The sequence below is a fragment of the Trichosurus vulpecula genome, chromosome 8, assembly GCF_011100635.1.
Source record: "Trichosurus vulpecula isolate mTriVul1 chromosome 8, mTriVul1.pri, whole genome shotgun sequence".
In the NCBI taxonomy this organism is placed as follows: Eukaryota; Metazoa; Chordata; class Mammalia; order Diprotodontia; family Phalangeridae; genus Trichosurus; species Trichosurus vulpecula.
Genome location: NC_050580.1, coordinates 249,278,663 through 249,296,877, shown reverse-complemented (window position 1 = coordinate 249,296,877; position 18,215 = coordinate 249,278,663). Strand labels below are relative to the sequence as shown.

The 18,215-nt window shown below is 39.4% G+C and overlaps 1 protein-coding gene across 2 annotated transcripts in view; it reads right to left on the bottom strand.

The window, feature by feature from the left end:
- Positions 1-12,650: 12,650 nt before the first annotated feature.
- The window catches only part of SPATA7 (spermatogenesis associated 7), a 66,214-nt gene continuing 60,649 nt past the window's right edge, over positions 12,651-18,215 (bottom strand). The window contains exons 10-12 of one of the 2 annotated variants that reach the window (XM_036737251.1): positions 16,180-16,257; positions 14,572-14,629; positions 12,651-14,286 (exon numbers count right to left, since the gene is read on the bottom strand). In XM_036737251.1, coding sequence (XP_036593146.1) covers positions 13,690-14,286; positions 14,572-14,629; positions 16,180-16,257 — 733 coding nt within the window. In that variant the 3' untranslated portion in view covers positions 12,651-13,689. The remainder of the gene's footprint in view (positions 14,287-14,571; positions 14,630-16,179; positions 16,258-18,215) is intronic. The other variant, XM_036737253.1, reaches the window with a different exon arrangement.

Genomic DNA, 18,215 nt, shown 5'->3' with positions numbered 1-18,215 from the left:
CACCTTGAAATATCATCATGGAGAATGATGTGCCCTTGATAGCCAGTACCTCGGCACCCTCGGCTGCCTTTCTTCTCTGATCGGAGGGCTGAACAATAAACTCTCCCAAAGGCTTCTTTTAGAGGGGGCTCATAGCTTTCCAACTAAATTCATTTTCCATAAACTGCTCTGCTTGGCTTTGACTCCATGAATTATTCCCCTCCTCTGAGCGCTCTCTGGCAGCTCCCAACCTCCTTTTGTGTATTTCTCTTCTCCCATTAAATTCAAGGGACAGATATTTTATGGACACAAAATGTTTATTGTTTTCTTTCCTTTCCCTCTCTGGCCCAGAATAGAGATTTCCACCTATTGTTTGTGGTCTAGTTTCCTTTGTGGGGGGAGGTGGGGAGGATGGGTCAGGACATTTAGTGTTTATCTTGCCTCAAGCTTTTGAGTAGTCATTTAGCCTCTTTTAAAGTGACCCTGTGCCCATTTTTGAGTCAAGATAATACATTGACTTTGTTTAGACTCAAAGGTTTTTAACGTGTGTGAGGTGAACCCATTTGGTGTTCTGGTGAAGTCTATGAACCCCTTTCTCAAACTTTTTAAATGCATACAACAAAATGTGTAAAATTACAAAAGAAACCAATTATATTGAAACACAAATTGTTCCAAAAGTCTTAGTAGGATTTTTGGAATACCCTGTACAGTTATTAAAATATTTTTAAAAACTCAGGTTTATAGACAGCCGTTAAAAAGCCCCCAAATTTAGAGGATCCTGTCAAATTCTTAGAATTTCTTTACCTTTTGATCATCTGTAAAAGATCAATAAATTAGTCACCAAGTATTTATTAAGTTCCTGCTTTGTGCCAGATACTCTGCTAGGCCCTGGTGATTCAAGTACAAGGGAAGAGCCAATCTCTGCTTACAAGTTTACATTCTAATGTTGGAGTTCACATGGACACACACACACACACACATATATGTATGTATGTATGTATAAGCATACACAGTGTAACCACCAAGAGAACAAAGCAATAGTTGTTGGCATACAACTGCAATTGTCTTCATAACGACCTTTTCTCTTTGTGCTCCATATGAGCAATAGGTAAGTTAAAAAAAAGTCATTTCCCATGAAATGTTTCTGGTCACCTTTGGGTGCAATGTACAAATCTGGCGTTCATCTTTCTCCTGAGCTTTCTCATATTGCTTGTCAAAGAGCTTGCTGAATGTCTCTGCCTGGGAGCCCTATAGACACCTCAGACTCAGTAAGTTCAAAACAGAACTCATGATCTGTCTTCCTAAGTCCCCTCTTCCCGACTTCCCTATTTTGGCTGAAGGCACCGTTCTCCTTCCCCATCACTCATGTTCACAACTGGAGTCACAACAAGGAGCTTTCACTCTTCATATCCAATGAATGCATGAAAAAACATTTATTTATTAAGGACACAAACCAAAAGGCTTTTAAATCTATGGACTCTACTTCCAGGACATCCATTCCACTCATTCCCTTACTTGTAGTCACACTAGAACCCCACTAGTCCAGGCCCCTCACCAACTCTTCTTCCTGTTGGTCTCCCTTTCTCCCTAGTTCAATGCATCCTTCACACATGTCAAAATTACATGCCTGAAGAGCAGGTGTGTCTGACCATGCCGCCATTTTACTCAAGAAGCTTCGGTGGTTCAGTAACAGCAACACTGTGTGAGGATCAACTATGATAGACTTAGCTCTTCTCAGCACTACAATGATCCAAGACAATTCCAAAAGAGCCAAGATGGAAAATTCTCCCCACATCCAGAGAGAGAACTCATGGAGTCTGAATGCAGATCAAAGAATACAATTTTCACTTTATTTTTTTTCATGATTTTTTCCTTTTGCAAACTAATTTTTTCACAAACGATTTCTTCTTCCACAACATGACTCATGTGGAAATATGATTGACATGACTGCACATATGTAATCTATATCAAATTGCTTACTGCTTTAGGGTGGGGTACGAAAGTTTGGAATTCAAAATTTTATGAAAAATGAATGTTAAAAATTGTCTTTACATGCAATTGGAAAAATAATATCATTATTTAAAACAAACAAAACAAAAAGAAGCTTCAGGGGTTCCTATCACCTTCAGGCTAAATAAAAACTTCCCTAAAAGTCATTCACAATCTGACTCCAGTCCCGTTTCCAGGTTGATTACACGATTCCCGTTTACATTTTCTTTTCTCTGCCTAACCTGGCCCACTTGTTCTTCCTCATGGTTTTCTGACATTTGCCTCTGTTACTTTACCCAGGCTGTCTCCCATTCCTTGTGTGCTCTCTCTTATCACCTCTGTCTTGAGGCCTTTCCTGACATGTCCATTTGTGGTTTGCTTCCCCTGCCCCCATATTGTTTGTATAGATCCTGTAGTTACTTATTTATGGGCATGGATTCCCCTTGGTGGAACATGAAGTCCTAGGGGAAGAGACTATTCTATCTTTGCATTCTCCCTTCCTCTTCCCCCTTTCTATTGTGCCTAGAACATAATAGAGACTTGATAAATTCTTGTTTATTGCAGTGAAAATAATTTTTTTTTCTTTTTCTTCTCCAAGGAGATCATGAGAGCCATACTTTCATTTACCTTAACCTCATGTCTTCTGGTTTCATTTATAGTGAAATATTTCAATACCGCAGGCAGCTAAATGGCACAGTGCTGGGCCTGGAGTCAGAAAGACTCACCTTCTTGAGTTCTAATCTGGCCTCCAACAGTAGCTTTGCGACCCTGGGCAAGTCATTTAACTGTTTGCTGCAGTTTCCTGATTTGTAAAATGAGCTGGAGAAGGAAATGGCGAACTGCTCCAGTATCTTTGCCAAGAAAACCCCCTAAATGGGGTCACGATGGAAAAACTGATCAATGCACCATCAATACTGATATGGTTCAGCATTTTGTTTTTTGGCAATGAAAATGTATTTTTTTTAGTGCCTAGTATGCAAATCATATTTCTTGAATAAGTTACTGATGGTTTTTGTGTGGCTACTTAGATTTCTGCCCTGATTGGTGGGTACTCTTTCAATTGATCCTTGGGTATATTTGCAGTTGTCTGGGTTTAGCCCCACGTTTTCTTTTCTGGGGGGGGCCTGGGGATATTTGAATTCATTAATTCAACCAATACTGAATATCTCCTAAGTGGAAGAAATTACAAAGGAGATATAAAGATGAGTGAGTCATGATACCAGACTTGGTGGAGGTTACAATACAGAAGGGGAGATTTTATATCTATATCTATGTACACACACACACACACACACATATACATACATACATACATAAAATCTCCATACACACACACACACACACATATATACACACACGTGTGTGTGTATGTAAGCGCCAGGTACTATGCTCAAAAGAGTCTTCTGCTTTCAAGAAAGCTATATCATTTTGGGGAAACGACATGAACGCATAGAAATAAATAGAAGTGAAGGATAAGTGAAAGGTAAAAATGGAAGTATGGGGGCGGGGGGGAGGGTTATAAATGCTGATAGTCCCTGGGAGAGTTTACTTTTGGTGGACTCAATCAGGAAAGTCTGCATGGACAAGGTATCATATGAACTGGATTGTTAAGTTTGAGTAGGAATCGGACAAGGCTGGGTAGGGTAGTTGGGAGAGAGGCATTTAAAATTGAGGCAACAAAATAGCCTTGGGTCTGTTTGGCACCTGTGCTGTCTCCACTGGTTGCAGCTTGGGGTACTTAGCCGGTAGGGAGGGTAGTGACATTACTACTCACTACTTAGTCTTAGGTTAGGTCAAGGCCAAACTATGGATGGCTTTGACTACTAGGTGAAGCTTACATCTTTGAGACGCAGCATGGTAGGTACTGTGGCATTGGAGTCAGGAGACTTCATCCTGTTTTTTGTTTTTTAAATGCTGCATGACCATAGGTAAGTCATTTAACCCCTTCAGGTCTTAGTTCCTATATGTGTAAAATGAGGAAGTTGGATTAAATGACCTCAAAGGTCCATTCTAGCCCTAATCCTGTGGTAAGCAATGGGGAACCATTTAAAACTTTTGAATAAGTGCAGCATGATCAGAGCTATGCTTTAGGAAAATTTGGCTATAGAGTGGATTGGAAGGACTTCTAGATGCAGGCAGTTTAGGAGGCTATTGAAATACCCCAAAGAAGAAGTAATGAAGGTCTGAACTAGGGTGACAGTGATGGACATGGAGTCAAATGGACAGGTTTCTAAGATGGATGAAAAGACAGAATTTAGTAAGACTGTCTTTGGGCTGGGAGAGAGGGTGGAGTCAAGGACTGGATGAGTATTACTGACAGGTAGAATGCAGGATTCAGCAAATACCAGCTAAGGACATAAATACTGTTGTCTTGGTCTAGGAGGTATTCTTAGGATCATAGATTTGTAGCTTGAAGGGAAAGGATTTCAGAGGCCATCTAATCCAGGGCCCTCATTTTATATGTGAGGAAGTTAAAAGTGAGAGATTAAGTGAACTGCCCAAGTACACATGGGTCGTAGGAATATATCTAATAATGTGAAGCTCAAAAGGCAGCTCAGGCACAAACAGGAATTAAGAAGCAGTTCTGTAGCTATAGTTGGCCTTATGAATAGACAGACTAGGCAGGTCGCCTGATTTAAAAGGCACAGAGAAGGCCCCTCATCCTCCTGTCATTTCTTAACTAGCCTAAAATTCTGATATTAAACATCCTCAACATGTTGCTAGCTTTTTTCTTTAGTACAGCTACCCAAGGAGCCAGGTTTGAGGGAAAAAATTTAAGGGTTGTCGCCAGTTATTAACACTTAGTGTGAATTAGTTTATCCGAAGATTATTCCATAGTCTTAGAAAAATAACATTATAGCATTAGATTACAAAAATGCATTTTTTTAAAAAATTAGTACTCTATCTTCTTGGTGAACAATTTAGAAAGTATGTTTTCTCCAATTATATTCCATTTCCCCCCATAGTTTTGATTGTTTTCTAGGAAGAAAATTTCTAAATATTAAATAAAAATACAAATATAAATAAAGAATATTTCTAAATGGGGGAGGATGAGCTAGGCACTCAGACTTCCCAGTTGTTAATCTCAATTCTGCATAAACATCCAGAGAACCAACAAAGCAGCTTTTTTTTGGTCGGTGGGGCAGGGGGAGTAGGTAGGATTTATTGATTTCACTGATACAGAGAACTCTTAAGTAAAGAGGAAATTCCTTCTACTAATGTAAATTATCACTTGCTCTAAAACATATGTAGTCTTTGGAAACTTTCTGCAGGTCCAGTAGGCAATATGTATTAGAAGCCCAGTAGGCTTTGAACCCAGGTCCTAATGAGTACTCCATCAAGTTATCTCTGTTAAAGAAGTTGTCTTATAACTTAATACATTCAATTTGGTAACAAATTTAATATTAAGTATCTGTTATGTGATATAAAAACTTATTCTTGATTCTCTTTTCTGCAATGGAATACTACACTTGCTGAGTGTGGAAGGGAACAGTTTTCCTTATTCTTCCCTGGAGCTACCAAATCCAACACTTTAATAATCTAGTCACAATTACTATACTGTTACACATTAGCTCGGCCATTTCTGTATTCCCAGAAGAATACCTGAGAGGGTGCTGTTATAGCAATTTAGATTTGAAGATCTTTCCCACCCATTAATAGGCCATTTGACCTGCTTATATCACAGGAAGCCTAAGTCATGTCACAGGAAATGCAGAGAGAGAGAAAAAGAGAGAGAAAGAGATAGAGATAGAGAGAGAGAGAGAGAGAGAGAGAGAGAGAGAGAGAGAGAGAGAGAGTGAAAGAGCAGTTATGCATGCTAATGGCTGCTGTTGTGATTGCTAGAGCTGAACAGGCTGACTTAGCTGTACTGCAAGTTTGTGTTTGGGGAAGACCCCAGCAGAGGGTCAGAGAGGTTTTGGGACGGTGAGGCTCCATGTTGTGATATTGTGTTTTAAGTTCCTCGCTGTTATGATAAAGTGGGCTAACTGGCTGTGGGAGCTGAACATTTGGTTATGGGATACGGTTCTCTGGTGTCTGAATAAGTGTTATATGTCTACCTTCTTTATGGAGAGTCTCTCGTACTTTGCGACACAGAACTACATAGGCATATTCACAATTATCATTGATGTTGTGTTTATTGCCTCACTGATACATTATTTGGTATCACAAACAGGATCGCAAGGTATAAGATTTTTATTTAGAGGTAAAAGGGCTTTAGAGAAAGAAATGGTTATCCCAGCATGGGAGGATGTAACCTTTTGCTCCCTAGCAAGGGAATGGTCTAAAGGCACTGGTCTCTGTGAAGACTGGAAACAGAGGCTACACAGTGGAGGACCTAGAGATTTGGAGCAATGTCTCAGAGAAGTTACTGTTGAGCCAGGACAGGAAGTGCCAACTGAGATCTCTAGACGAGGCTAGATTTTACTCACAGCCTATCGTATCGTATGTGAAAGCAGGGACAGACTATTACAAGAGAGAACTTAGACCCAGACAGTTGCTGAAATGTCTGCTAATTCAATTGAGAGTGCTTCTCCTATGCCACAGCAAGATGGAGAATTTCAGGTGGTAGAACAACAGGAATCTACTAACTGCTGTAAATTCAGCTAGAAGGCAGAGGAAGCCAAGGAGGTCAAGAGTGCACCTCGGTTCAGCCCAGGTCGAGTCTAGCCGCCAGTCTGGTTACCATGGTAGCAGGGAGAGAGAATCTAGACAGGAGGATACAACATCAGAACCTTGGGCACGAGGGGATACTTTGTTGCATGGTGCTTCTCACATAGACAATTAGACATTGATTGCTACACTCTCAAAGAGAAATGTACCCCATACAGCAAAGGAGGCAAGATACACAGGATCATAATACTGTGTTCAGTGAAGTTTTGGAAGATTTTACACAGCAGAAAATCACAGACATCTTGAGTAGGTTCACCCAGAGAATGGGAGAATCGTTGATATCTTGGATGGTGAGAATCAGTGAGGAAGGGGTCGCAGGAGCATCTGTAGATACCGTGGATCGTATGAGATTCATAAGTATTAGTCAGAACTTTTTTGTACAGCAAGGTTTTAGGAATTATCATTTGCAAGGAGTTAACCAAACAACCAATTTGTTGGCTTTGGCTGATTGTAAAAGAGAATATCCATCTGATACTATGTGGCCTACTGCAGATAGACCCTGGTGTTCAATTAGGGACTGTGTGAGAAAGTTAAATGAGGAGATAATGAAGACTGCTATTATGATGGGGAACGCTGAAGTTTATTATGAAACTTCCTTGGGAGTCTCTCATAGGAATTTGATAGCTAAGACGGCATTCCCCACTTATAAACACGTAATTCTGACTCTGCTAATTGCAGAAGTAGAGAACTCTCTTTCGGAGGTGCTGGATAAGATTTCATAATTAAGTGACTCAGAAGACTGGGGAAATAATACATTTCCTTGGGAGAGAAGGGTATATGGCCAGCGGATTCAATGTTGGAATACAGTGACAAGAAGAGAAATGTTTACTGCTCTACTGAAAGCAGGGGTAGATTTTAGAAAAATAGATGGTATTCCAACTGATGAGCTATACAAAATGTACCTAGATAAGGGGCTTAATAGCAAATGGAATAGAGAAGTAAGAACTGCCCCTACATATCCTACAGATCTTGAACCCTTGTATCCAAGTGAGTCACACTCTCAAGGAGACTAGGGAATAGGCTGAGCCCCAGCTCAGATTAAAGAAAGCCACAGACCGGTTATAGACCCCATATTAATCTGACTATATATTGGAAGAATGGATCAAATACTATAACTAGGGCACTGATTGACACTGGGGCAGAGAAGCCAGCTTGATTTATGGAAACACTGACAAATTTAAACCTGGAACTCCTATTACCATCACAGGACTAGCAGGGGCTGAAATATCAGCCAAACAAGTGAAACCAATGATGAAGATTGGACAGTTGCCTGAGAAAGAATATAGTGTGGTCATTGTACCCATTCCTGAATACATCATTGGAACAGATATGTTGAAAGGCATGACTGAATTTGCCTGAGGGGAGACATCAATTTGCAGTAAGGAAGATAGGAATTAATACAGTTTTAGTGCAAAAAGTAAAGATGGACCCCATCACTTTACCTGAACCTTCTAAAGTAATTACTCTGAAGCAATATCATGTGCCAGGTGGGCAAGATGAAATTGCCAATACTATAAAGGAACATGTTGAAGCAGGAGTGTGAGTCCCTACAACCACTCGTTGAAATAACCCTGTATGGCTAGTAGGAAAGTCAGATGGAACATGGAGAATGACAGTGGATTATAGACAATTGAATAAAGTGACTCCTCCCTTGTATGCTGCTGTTCAGACACTTTAATAGAAAGGATCCAGAAATATTATGGGACTTGGTACGCAGTTACTGATTTGGCCAATGCTTTCTTTATGATCCCAATAGACTCCAAACAAAGGGACCAGTTTGCTTTCACGTGGCAGGGCCGACAATATACTTTTACCCAATTGCCACAAGGATATCTGCACAGCCCAACTATCTGTCATAGGATTGTGGCTGAACATTTGGATGAATTGAAGTTACCTGGTGTACAGCTTACCCACTATATAGATGATATTTTGATACAGGGAGAAAATGCTAAAGTGGAGAAGAGTTTGATACTTTTAATTGAGCATATGAAAAGCAAAGGATGGGAAATGAAGATTCAAGGACCAGCTCAAACTGCAAAGTTTTGGGGTATACAATGGAATAAAGGACTGTGAGAAATTCTCCCACCAGCTTGACAAAAGATTCAAGATTTTCCTATCCCCACCAATAAGAAAGAGGCCCAAAAGTTCATAGGACAGTTTGGATATTGGAGGCACCACATTCCACATCTTGGACAGATTTTGCAATCCTTATATAAAGTTACCAGGAAAAAATATGAATTTGATTGGGGATTTGAACAGAGTAAAGCTTTTGAAGAAGCCAGAGCTGCTATACAGTTGGCTCTGGATTTATGGCCTATGCAAAGTGGACCAGTGGAATTACAAGTGACTGTATAAGATGACTATGTGAATTGGAGTTTACGGCAGAAACAACAAAGCCGAAATGTAGCTTTAGGATTTTGGTCAAGGAAATGACCTTGATGTGGATTATAATATAAACCTTTTGAAAAGCAGGTGTTAGCTGCATATTGGACTTTGGTAGAGACTGAACAACTGACTCTGGGCCATGAAGTGATATTAAGGCCTGGAATTCTGATTATGACTTGGGTAACGAGCATCCCAGCATCTCACAGAATTGGACAGGCACAAAAGGCTAGCATAATTAAATGGAAATGGTATATTCGGAATAGATCAAAAACAGGCAAAAGTGGAGTTTCTGCTCTACATGAATCTATCACAAGCATCGACATTGATGGAAATGACAAAACCTCTGAACCAAGACAACAGTTGGTACAATCCCTGGTAAAATGGAATGACAGATATGATGGACTGACTGAAGAACTGAATTATGAAATTGTACTCTTAACTCATGTATTCTATAGTGAATGAGGCTATGATAGTCTGTTTCTTTTTGGGATTTTGTCTATTAAATTTGTGAGATTTGTTTCCTGCAGGCTTAGTACCATCCACCTGCCGATGCCTGACCGCTTAAGCCAGATGTCACCCTCTGATGTGTTCGGATGTCACCCCTGGACCTGTCCATGACTGTGATGTGTCATCCCTGGACCTGGTGTCAACTGAGTTCCAGATGCAAGCTTGCTAAAGAACTGACCTCTTGAATAGGACTCTTTATCTTTTGGGGCAGGGACAACTCTCCGTCCAATTTCAACAGGAAGCACCTTTGGAAGACAAGACCTTCACCCCTTACTCCAAGATTTTGAGCCCTATTCATTCAAGGGGGGAATGATGACATTGTTTTATATGCTTATTTTGTGTTATCCCTGTTATATTGTCATGTAAAGTTCTATTGACACCAGGTATCCCAAAATTCTCATTGCCCTATGCAATGGATAAGAAAGATCTTGGGTCCAAATATAATAGCAATTTAGATTTGAAGTTCTTTCCCACCCATTAATAGGCCATGTGACCTGCTTACACCACGGGAAGCCTAAGTCACGTGTGGTGGGAGCAGCTTCCTAACAGGAAAAGGAAGTTATGTTGCAGGGAATAGAGAGAGAGAGAGGGAGAGCGAGCGAGCAGTTATGGATGCTAATGGCTGCTGTTGTGATAGTTACAGCTGAACAGGCTGACTTAGCTGTACTGCGAGTTTGTGTTTGGGGAAGACCCCAGCAGAGGGTCAGAGAGGTTTTGGGACGGCGAGGCTCCATGTTGTGATATTGTGTTTTAAGTTCCTTGCTGTTATGACAAAGTGGGCTAACTGGCTGTGGGAACTGAACATTTGGTTATGGGATACGGTTCTCTGGTGTCTGAATAAGTGTTATATGTCTACCTTCTTTATGGAGAGTCTCTCATACTTTGCGACACAGAACTACATAGGCATATTCACAATTATCATTGACGTTGTGTTTATTGCCTCACTGATACAGGTGCATGGTACCTTTGGTGATTCTAGGAACATGAGTGGATGGAATGGCTGTGCTACACAGAGAATGAGGTAACATTAAAATGATTGGTTTTGTTATTAGTTGACATTTATTCATGTAGTACTTAATGTTTTACAAAGCATTTTGTATATTTTATCTTATTGAATCCTTGCAACCTTGTGAGAGAATCACAATTATTATTATCATCCCTGTTTTACAGATTAAACAACTGAGGCACAGAGAGGTTAAGTAATATGTCTGAAGTCACACAGATAGTAAGGGGCGGAGAGCTAGCATTTGAACTCAGATCTTCTGACTCCAGAGCCAGTGCCATGATACTTTACCATTTTGTCCAATTACTCTTAATTTAAAAACCTGCACTCTTCATGTGTATTGGAAGATCCCTATTCATGAAACATAAATGCTATTTGGCTGAATTCCACAAATGTTTTGAGAGGAATAGAATGCTCCACTCTATAAATAAAATAAAGCTGTTCCTATACAACTTCTCCAAGTGTCTGTGTCTGTCATCATTCCTATTCTCATTAAATAAGTTTCCACTTCAAAAAAGAATTGACAAATTTTAAAGGAACTGATAAGAGGCCAAAAAGCTAATGTGTAATAGAAGGGTAATCATGATCTTAATTTGTACTGCATAGAATTTTAGAGATGGAGGTAATTTCACTAAGGAGCGATGAATTATAGTTGTCTATTTAGAATGTTTCATTTCTACATATAGTTTGTTCAGTTGTTACAGTCATATCCGACTCTGTGACCCTGTTTGGGGTTTTCCTGGCAAAGATGCTGGAGTGGTTTGCTATTTCCTTAAACTGAGACAAAGAGGGTTAAATGACTTGCCTAGTAGTGACTTGCTCTGCTAGTTAAGTGTCTGAAGCCACATTTAAACACAGGTCTTCCAGAGTTCAGGATGAGCACTCTATCTGCTGAGCCACCTAGGTGCCCCTCCATAGATTTAGAGAACCAGTTTTATAGATTTGTTTCTATACAGATGGGCTCAAAAGTCGTTTGTTGTAGTTGATTCAGTTGTGTCCAACTCTTTGTGACCCCACAGATCATAGCACGCCAATGCCAACCCCAGGGTTTGCTTGGCAAAGATACTGGAGTGGTTTGCCATTTCCTTCTCCAGTGGATCAAAGCAAAAAACTGCCCAAGATCACACAGCTAAGTTTCTGAGGTCATATTTGAAGTCAGGTCTTTCTGACTCCAGGCCCAGTGTTCCAGCCACTGAGCCATTTAGGTGCTTCACCACAAGTCATACTCCCTGAGGAAATTTCAAATTCTTTGTCTGGCATTCATGTACCTTCACTTTGGTAGGCACCATCCTATCTTCCTGTCATGTCTTATACAGAACTCTCTTCCATATACTCTATACTCCAACCAAACTGGACTACTCTCTATATCAAAACATGCCCTGCGTTTTCTTGCCTTAATTTCTTTGTTCTATGTATCTGAATACAGTTCTCTTTCCTTTTCGCTTGTTTAATCCCTACCCATCTTTTAAATCCCAAGACAAACACCATTTCTGCCAGGAAACCTTCTCTGATACCCTACCTCCTTTCCTCCCTTCCTCTTCTAACCTCTGTATTGTTCATGGAATGGGAAGATCTTTCCCATCCATTCATAGGCCTATGTGACCTGCTTGAGTCACATGACCCTGTGGTGGGAGGAGCTTGCTGAATAGGTGGAATAGGGAGTTGGAGTGGGTCAGAGCTGGGAGAGACACAGAGTGAGTTGGAGCATGGAGAGAAAGAGAGGGAGCAGAGACACAGAGCAGCTAGCATGAATGAGAGAGGGAGTGATTTTGCTTAAGGGAGTTTGTGGGGAGGTCTGAAGAAAGGAGGCCTGGGGATGGTGGTGCCCCCTGCATGGATAATGTGTATAGATTTCTTTGTTGCTATGATGGATTTGGCTTTCTGGTGTTTGAATAAATGTTTTGGTTTTGTCTTCAACGAAGAGAGTCTGTTGTATCTTGTGATTCAAACCTGAGAATTCACCTGCATAGTCATAGCAGCCACTGTGGCTATTGCACTGGTGATACAACCTTTCATACTGAGCACTTCATTCGCACTTCATTCTGTGCCTAACACATGCAATATTTGACATTATAGATATGTTTGTATCATTCCTATAATAATAACTAACATATAGTACTTTATAGACATTAACTTTATATTTGTTATCAGAAGTAGCAGAGGTATTAATAATAGCTAATATTTACATAGCACATTAAAGTTTTCAAAGCACTTTATATACATTATATATACACACATACATATATACACAATACATACATTGTCTCATTTGGTCCTCACTACAACCCTGTTAGGGAGGTACAATTATTATCCCCATTTTTACAAATAAGCAAAACTGTGGCTCATGGAGGTTAAATGACTTGCCCATATTTACAGCTCTTCCAAACCCCAAGTCTAATACTCCATCCATTAAGCCACCCAGCTGCCCTATTATCAAATTCCACCAGAATGAAACTATAATGAGTTTGGGGGTAGAATCTTACTGGAACTTTCTATCTCCCCTAGTGTCTCACAAAAGCTTCTATACACAGCTCAATACATGTACATTTGAGTTGAATGAAATGAGGTTTCCTGACTCTAGTACTTAAAGCAAAATACTTTCCTAATGGAAAGAAATTTTCATTCAAATAAATACTGTTTGTAGGAATGGGGTTCCTTTATTATAAACCCACATAATTTATCAAATTTGTATTTTTATTTTCTACATTTGAAATATTTTCATCCTTAGTTACTGCAGTGATCCAGATCAACATAATCCTACTTTATATTCACTTAAGTTTTAAAAACACTTCCACATTTGTCATGGCATTGGAGCTTTGTGTGAAAAGCATCAGTATCCCTACTTGACAGATGAGAGAACTGAGCGCAAGGTGATGATTTGCTTATGGCCACAAGGTGGAGCTGGGGGCAGATCTGGGATTAGAATACAGAGTTCCTGAGTCCCAGACCTGTGTCACTTTCCAGTAGATAATGCTGCCTCTTTATCTGAAACAACAGTTCTCCAATTGCTTGGAATACTGTGGCACATTGGTACACAGACTATTTATGAAGACTCACTCTCCTGCATGAAATATTTCGTCAGTTTCAAAGTATGACAGAGTGACAGACAGACAAAGAATGATTCACTAGCCATTTGGAGCATTTATTAACTAACATCAGTTATCCAAGGGATATTGCTCATTGATTGCTTCAGTGAGTTTGGAAGTTGCTTCTTTTGTGTCATGATCATCATCTTCCTTAATGGAATTTTGAACACACTCTTCCAGGTGTGTTTTACCCAAAGCACTTAAAGACTCTGTTTTTTCAAGGTCATTGTCACCTTCTTCAAAGGACTCTGTAGGGGATACTGGGTCTGAGGTGGTGTAGGAAACACTTGGTTCTTCAGACTGTGCTGATGGTTCAAGACTTGTTTCACTAATCACCTGCCCACTAACATTGTCTTCTGAACACTTATCTTTAGAGCTGAGCTGTGAGGCATTGCTTGAGGAAGGGGATGCCATTTCCTTCTGGGTTAAATTTGCATCCAGAATTTTATCCTGTAAATCCAGAGAGTTTTGGTATTCTTTGCTTTTGGAAGGAGACACTGGGATTTCATTTTCATCTGTTAATTGTATTTCTTCTGGAATTCCAAGCTTTTCAAAATCAAACAAATTCGACACGTTAAGGGTACCATTTATTTTTTCAGATTTTTCCTCTGGAGTAGTACAGCCTAAATCGACCTTCAAGACGTGAAGCATATGGCGCATTTTCTTCTGGAATTAAGGAGGAGAAAACGATTTTATTAATTTGCTCTTCATGCTACAGAATCTAAGCAAAAGCTTGAAATATGCAGCACTAGTAAAAAGCATCATCATCTGAATAGGGTGACAGCTGCAAAAATAGAAAGCTCCCCTTGAAATCTTCTCCAAGCCTGTTTTATAAAGGTCCCTGAGGTTGATGGGGGTGGGGATAGTTGTTGGGGGGGGGGTAGGGAGAAAGAAAACCTTTAAAATAATTTATTTAGATTTTTATAAAGTAATACTATAAAAAAAACAAACCTCCTCCAAATGATGTTTATTTCGTTCTATGTGATGCTCAAACAATCTCTCTAAAACCCTATAAATGACAAAGAAAAAAAGTTATGGTTTTAAAATGAATTAACTTAAAACACACAAGGCAAAATCCAATTGGGTATGCATTTTACATACACATATTAACTAAAAAAAAAGAGGATTGGAAAGAACTATTGAGAAGCCTTTGTTTTTGTAACTATGTGGGTAATGTTTTAAAATAGCTAGTAATTAGTAAATTAATCTTTACTAGTAGTTTTACTAATTAATGAAATTGTTCATTCATGTTTTTCTTAAAAAAACAAGGATCATATTATCCCTGTTCTGACATTTTTCCCAATCTGGAGATCTAAGTACTTGTGGATTTTACATGTTTACTTCAGGCTGTAAAGCAAAAAAATACATTCAGGAAACTACATTAATTAAATAGAACATTTTCAAAATCAGATTCATTATCTTCTTTCTGACTACTTCATTTCTACTATAGGTAATATCGTTTTCCAAGTCACCCAGGCACAAAACTTTCTGGTCATATTGAACTTCCCCTCCCACTTCCTCTTCCTTCTCATAACTTACCCATTAAAAAAAAATCTTACACATTCTAGCATCCCAGTATTCCCTTCCTGATGATGCTTAATTCATCAATACACTGAAAATAAGGCAGAGGTCAAGATAAAAATGAACTGTCAACAAAAGATCAATTCTAAACGTCCAGTATGACAGAGCAGTGAATGGAATTTAGGGTAGGATATACCAAAGGCATTTACCACCATCCTCAATTCTGGGTTTGCTTAGGTAGGGACCAGAGCACTTTTGATTTCTAGTGACACTATATTTCTTATTTCAGTTTTTGCAAAAATCTTCCCAACTAGACAACCTGCCTCTAATTTCTCTTCCCTCCATGTTACTTATACAATGCTATAAGAGTAGTATTTCTAATGCACAGCTCTGATCATGTTACCCAAAAACTTTCTGCTACCCATTTAAAAAAGACAAATTCCTTGTGTGGCCTTCCACGATCTGGACTCAAACTATTTTTCCAATTTTATCTAATACTACTGCACCTTTTATCCTTTAAATTTTGTAAAACCAAAATACTCACTGTTCCCCAGAAAACTCCCACATATTTCCTTGTGCCTAAAATTACCTGGCCATCTATAACTGTTGAAAGCCTTCAAAACCCAGCTCAAATGCCTTAATGAAGCCTTCCCAGAAGCAGAATTACATCTACATGCCACTTACATTATCATTTGATTATTTTTATTAGAGAAAGGCTAGAAAACTTCATTTGGTAAAAAGGATGATGCTTCTTTTTGTTCAAATGGTAACTTTCACACATTCCAATCTTGCCAGGATACTAAACAGATTCTTATCTGTTTGATACATCTCTTTGCGACACAACAGATCCCTCCCTAAAAACAAACCAATTTATAAAGTACATAGTAGATTATGAATTATGCAAAGAAAAGCAGGATACATTCTTAATTTCAGCAGCATGGTACTAACATTTAGCCAATGTATTTTTGAAAGTGCTTTGAAAAATAATACCATTATTTATTTAGCTGGATACATTTATTGCCATAATAAAAATCTAACCTGTTAGAAAATAAGCCAAGTTTCAGAATTTCATCCGTTACATCTTCAATGAAGCTCAGATATAGGAGTTCTTCTTCTCTGTAGAGGCAATATAAAACTCATATATAAACTGTTTTTCCTTGCTTATTCTGAAGATTACAGAGAAGGAAATTCTCTACCTCCCATTTACACTAATACACCTTGAATCTACATAGTACATAACACAGCACGTTACGTCCCCCATTAGAATGCGCTCGCCTTGCCTTCGTGTTATGGAAGTTTAGCAAAGTAACTGATTCTGTTTGTTGTTAGGGGTCTTTCTGCCCCATTACATACACCCTACTTCTGTGATTATCTTTCCAAGTAGCAGCCCCCCTTACGGAATCCCTTCCCACTACTGACTGCTTTCTAATTTCTCATGTCTGTTTCTAGAGTTAAAAATGCTTGTAGAAAAAAAAAAAGTGAAGGGGAGGTTTTAGGCAGAGGGAGAGATATTTATGAAGATAAAGAAACTGATGTGAATTTAAACACTGGGGATAGTGGAAAGTGTGCTGGACTGGGAATAAGAGGGCATGGGTTAAAACCCTGACTCTTACTATATGTACGACCCTGAGAAAGTCACTTCTTTGAGTCTTCAGTTTCTTTGCTGGACAAAATATCTTAAGGTCCCTTCCAACAGCAGATTTTTGATTCTATGATTTATATTTCTTTCCTTTTTGCTTGAAATTGATCACCAAGCATTTATTAAGCACCTACTATGTACCAGGAACTGTGCTAAGTGTTGGGGATACAAAGAGGAAAAAGACAGTCTCTGCCCTCAAGGAGCTCACAGTCTAATGGGGGAGACAACCAGCAAACAAATATTAATAAACAAGCTATATACAGGAAAAATAGGAAATAATTAATAGGCGTTGGGAAAGGCTTCTTGTAGTAGAAGGTGGGATTTTAGTTGGGACTTGAACCCAGTAAGCAATGTTGAGGCGGGAGAGCATTCCAGGAACAGAGGACAGTTAGAGAAAATGCCTAGAGCCGAGCCACGAGGGCAATGTCACTATACTGAAAGTATATGGTGGGGAGGTAAGGTATAACTGGAAAGGTAGGAGCAGGCTAGGTTATGAAGGAATATGAATTCCAAACAGAGGATTTTACATTTGATACTGGAGGCCATATAGAGCCATTGAAATTTATTGAGTAGGGGAGTAGCATGGCGAGATCTGTGCTGTAGGAAAATGACTTTGATGGCTGAATGGAGGAAAGACTGGAGTGGAGGCTTGAGGCAGGCAGACCCACCAGTACACTATTTCAATAGTCTAAGCATTTGGCAATGAAGGCCTGCTTCAGAGTTTTATAAGTATCAGAGGAGAAAAGGGAGTATATTTGAGAAGTACTGCAAAGATGAAATCAACAGGCTTTGGCAACCAATTGGATATGAGGGGATGAAAGATAGCAAGGAATGATAGTGAGGAGTCAAAGATTATACCTGGATTGTGAGTCTGGGGGACTGGGAGGATGACAGTGCTCTTGAGAATAACAGGGAAGTTTTGGAGGATGGAGGATTTGGGGTAAAGATGATGAGTTCAGTTTGGATATGCTAAGTTTAAGATGTCTGCTTGACATTCAATTTGAGATGTCTGAAAGGTAGTTGGAGATGTGAGACTGGAGAACAGCAGAGAGGTTAGGGCAGAACAAGTAGATCTGAGAATCATCAGCATAGAGATAATAATTAAATCTGCAGGAGCTGATGAGATCATCATTTGAAGTAGAATAGACAAGGAAGAGAAAAGGAGCCCAGGACAGAGCCCTGTGGGACACCAAACATTAGTAGGTGTAAGGATAAGGATCCAGCAAAGGATTCAGAGAAGAGGTCTGATAGATAGGAGGAGAACCAGGAGAGACTGGTGTCTGAAAGCTTAGAAAAAAAGAGTGTCAGAGGCAGAGCCAAGAAGGCACGGTAAAGGCAGGGACTCGCCTGAGCTCTCCCCCAAACCTTTCCAAATACCTTTAAAAAGGACTCTAAAAAAATTTCAAGAGCAGCAGAACCTACAAAAAGGCAGAGT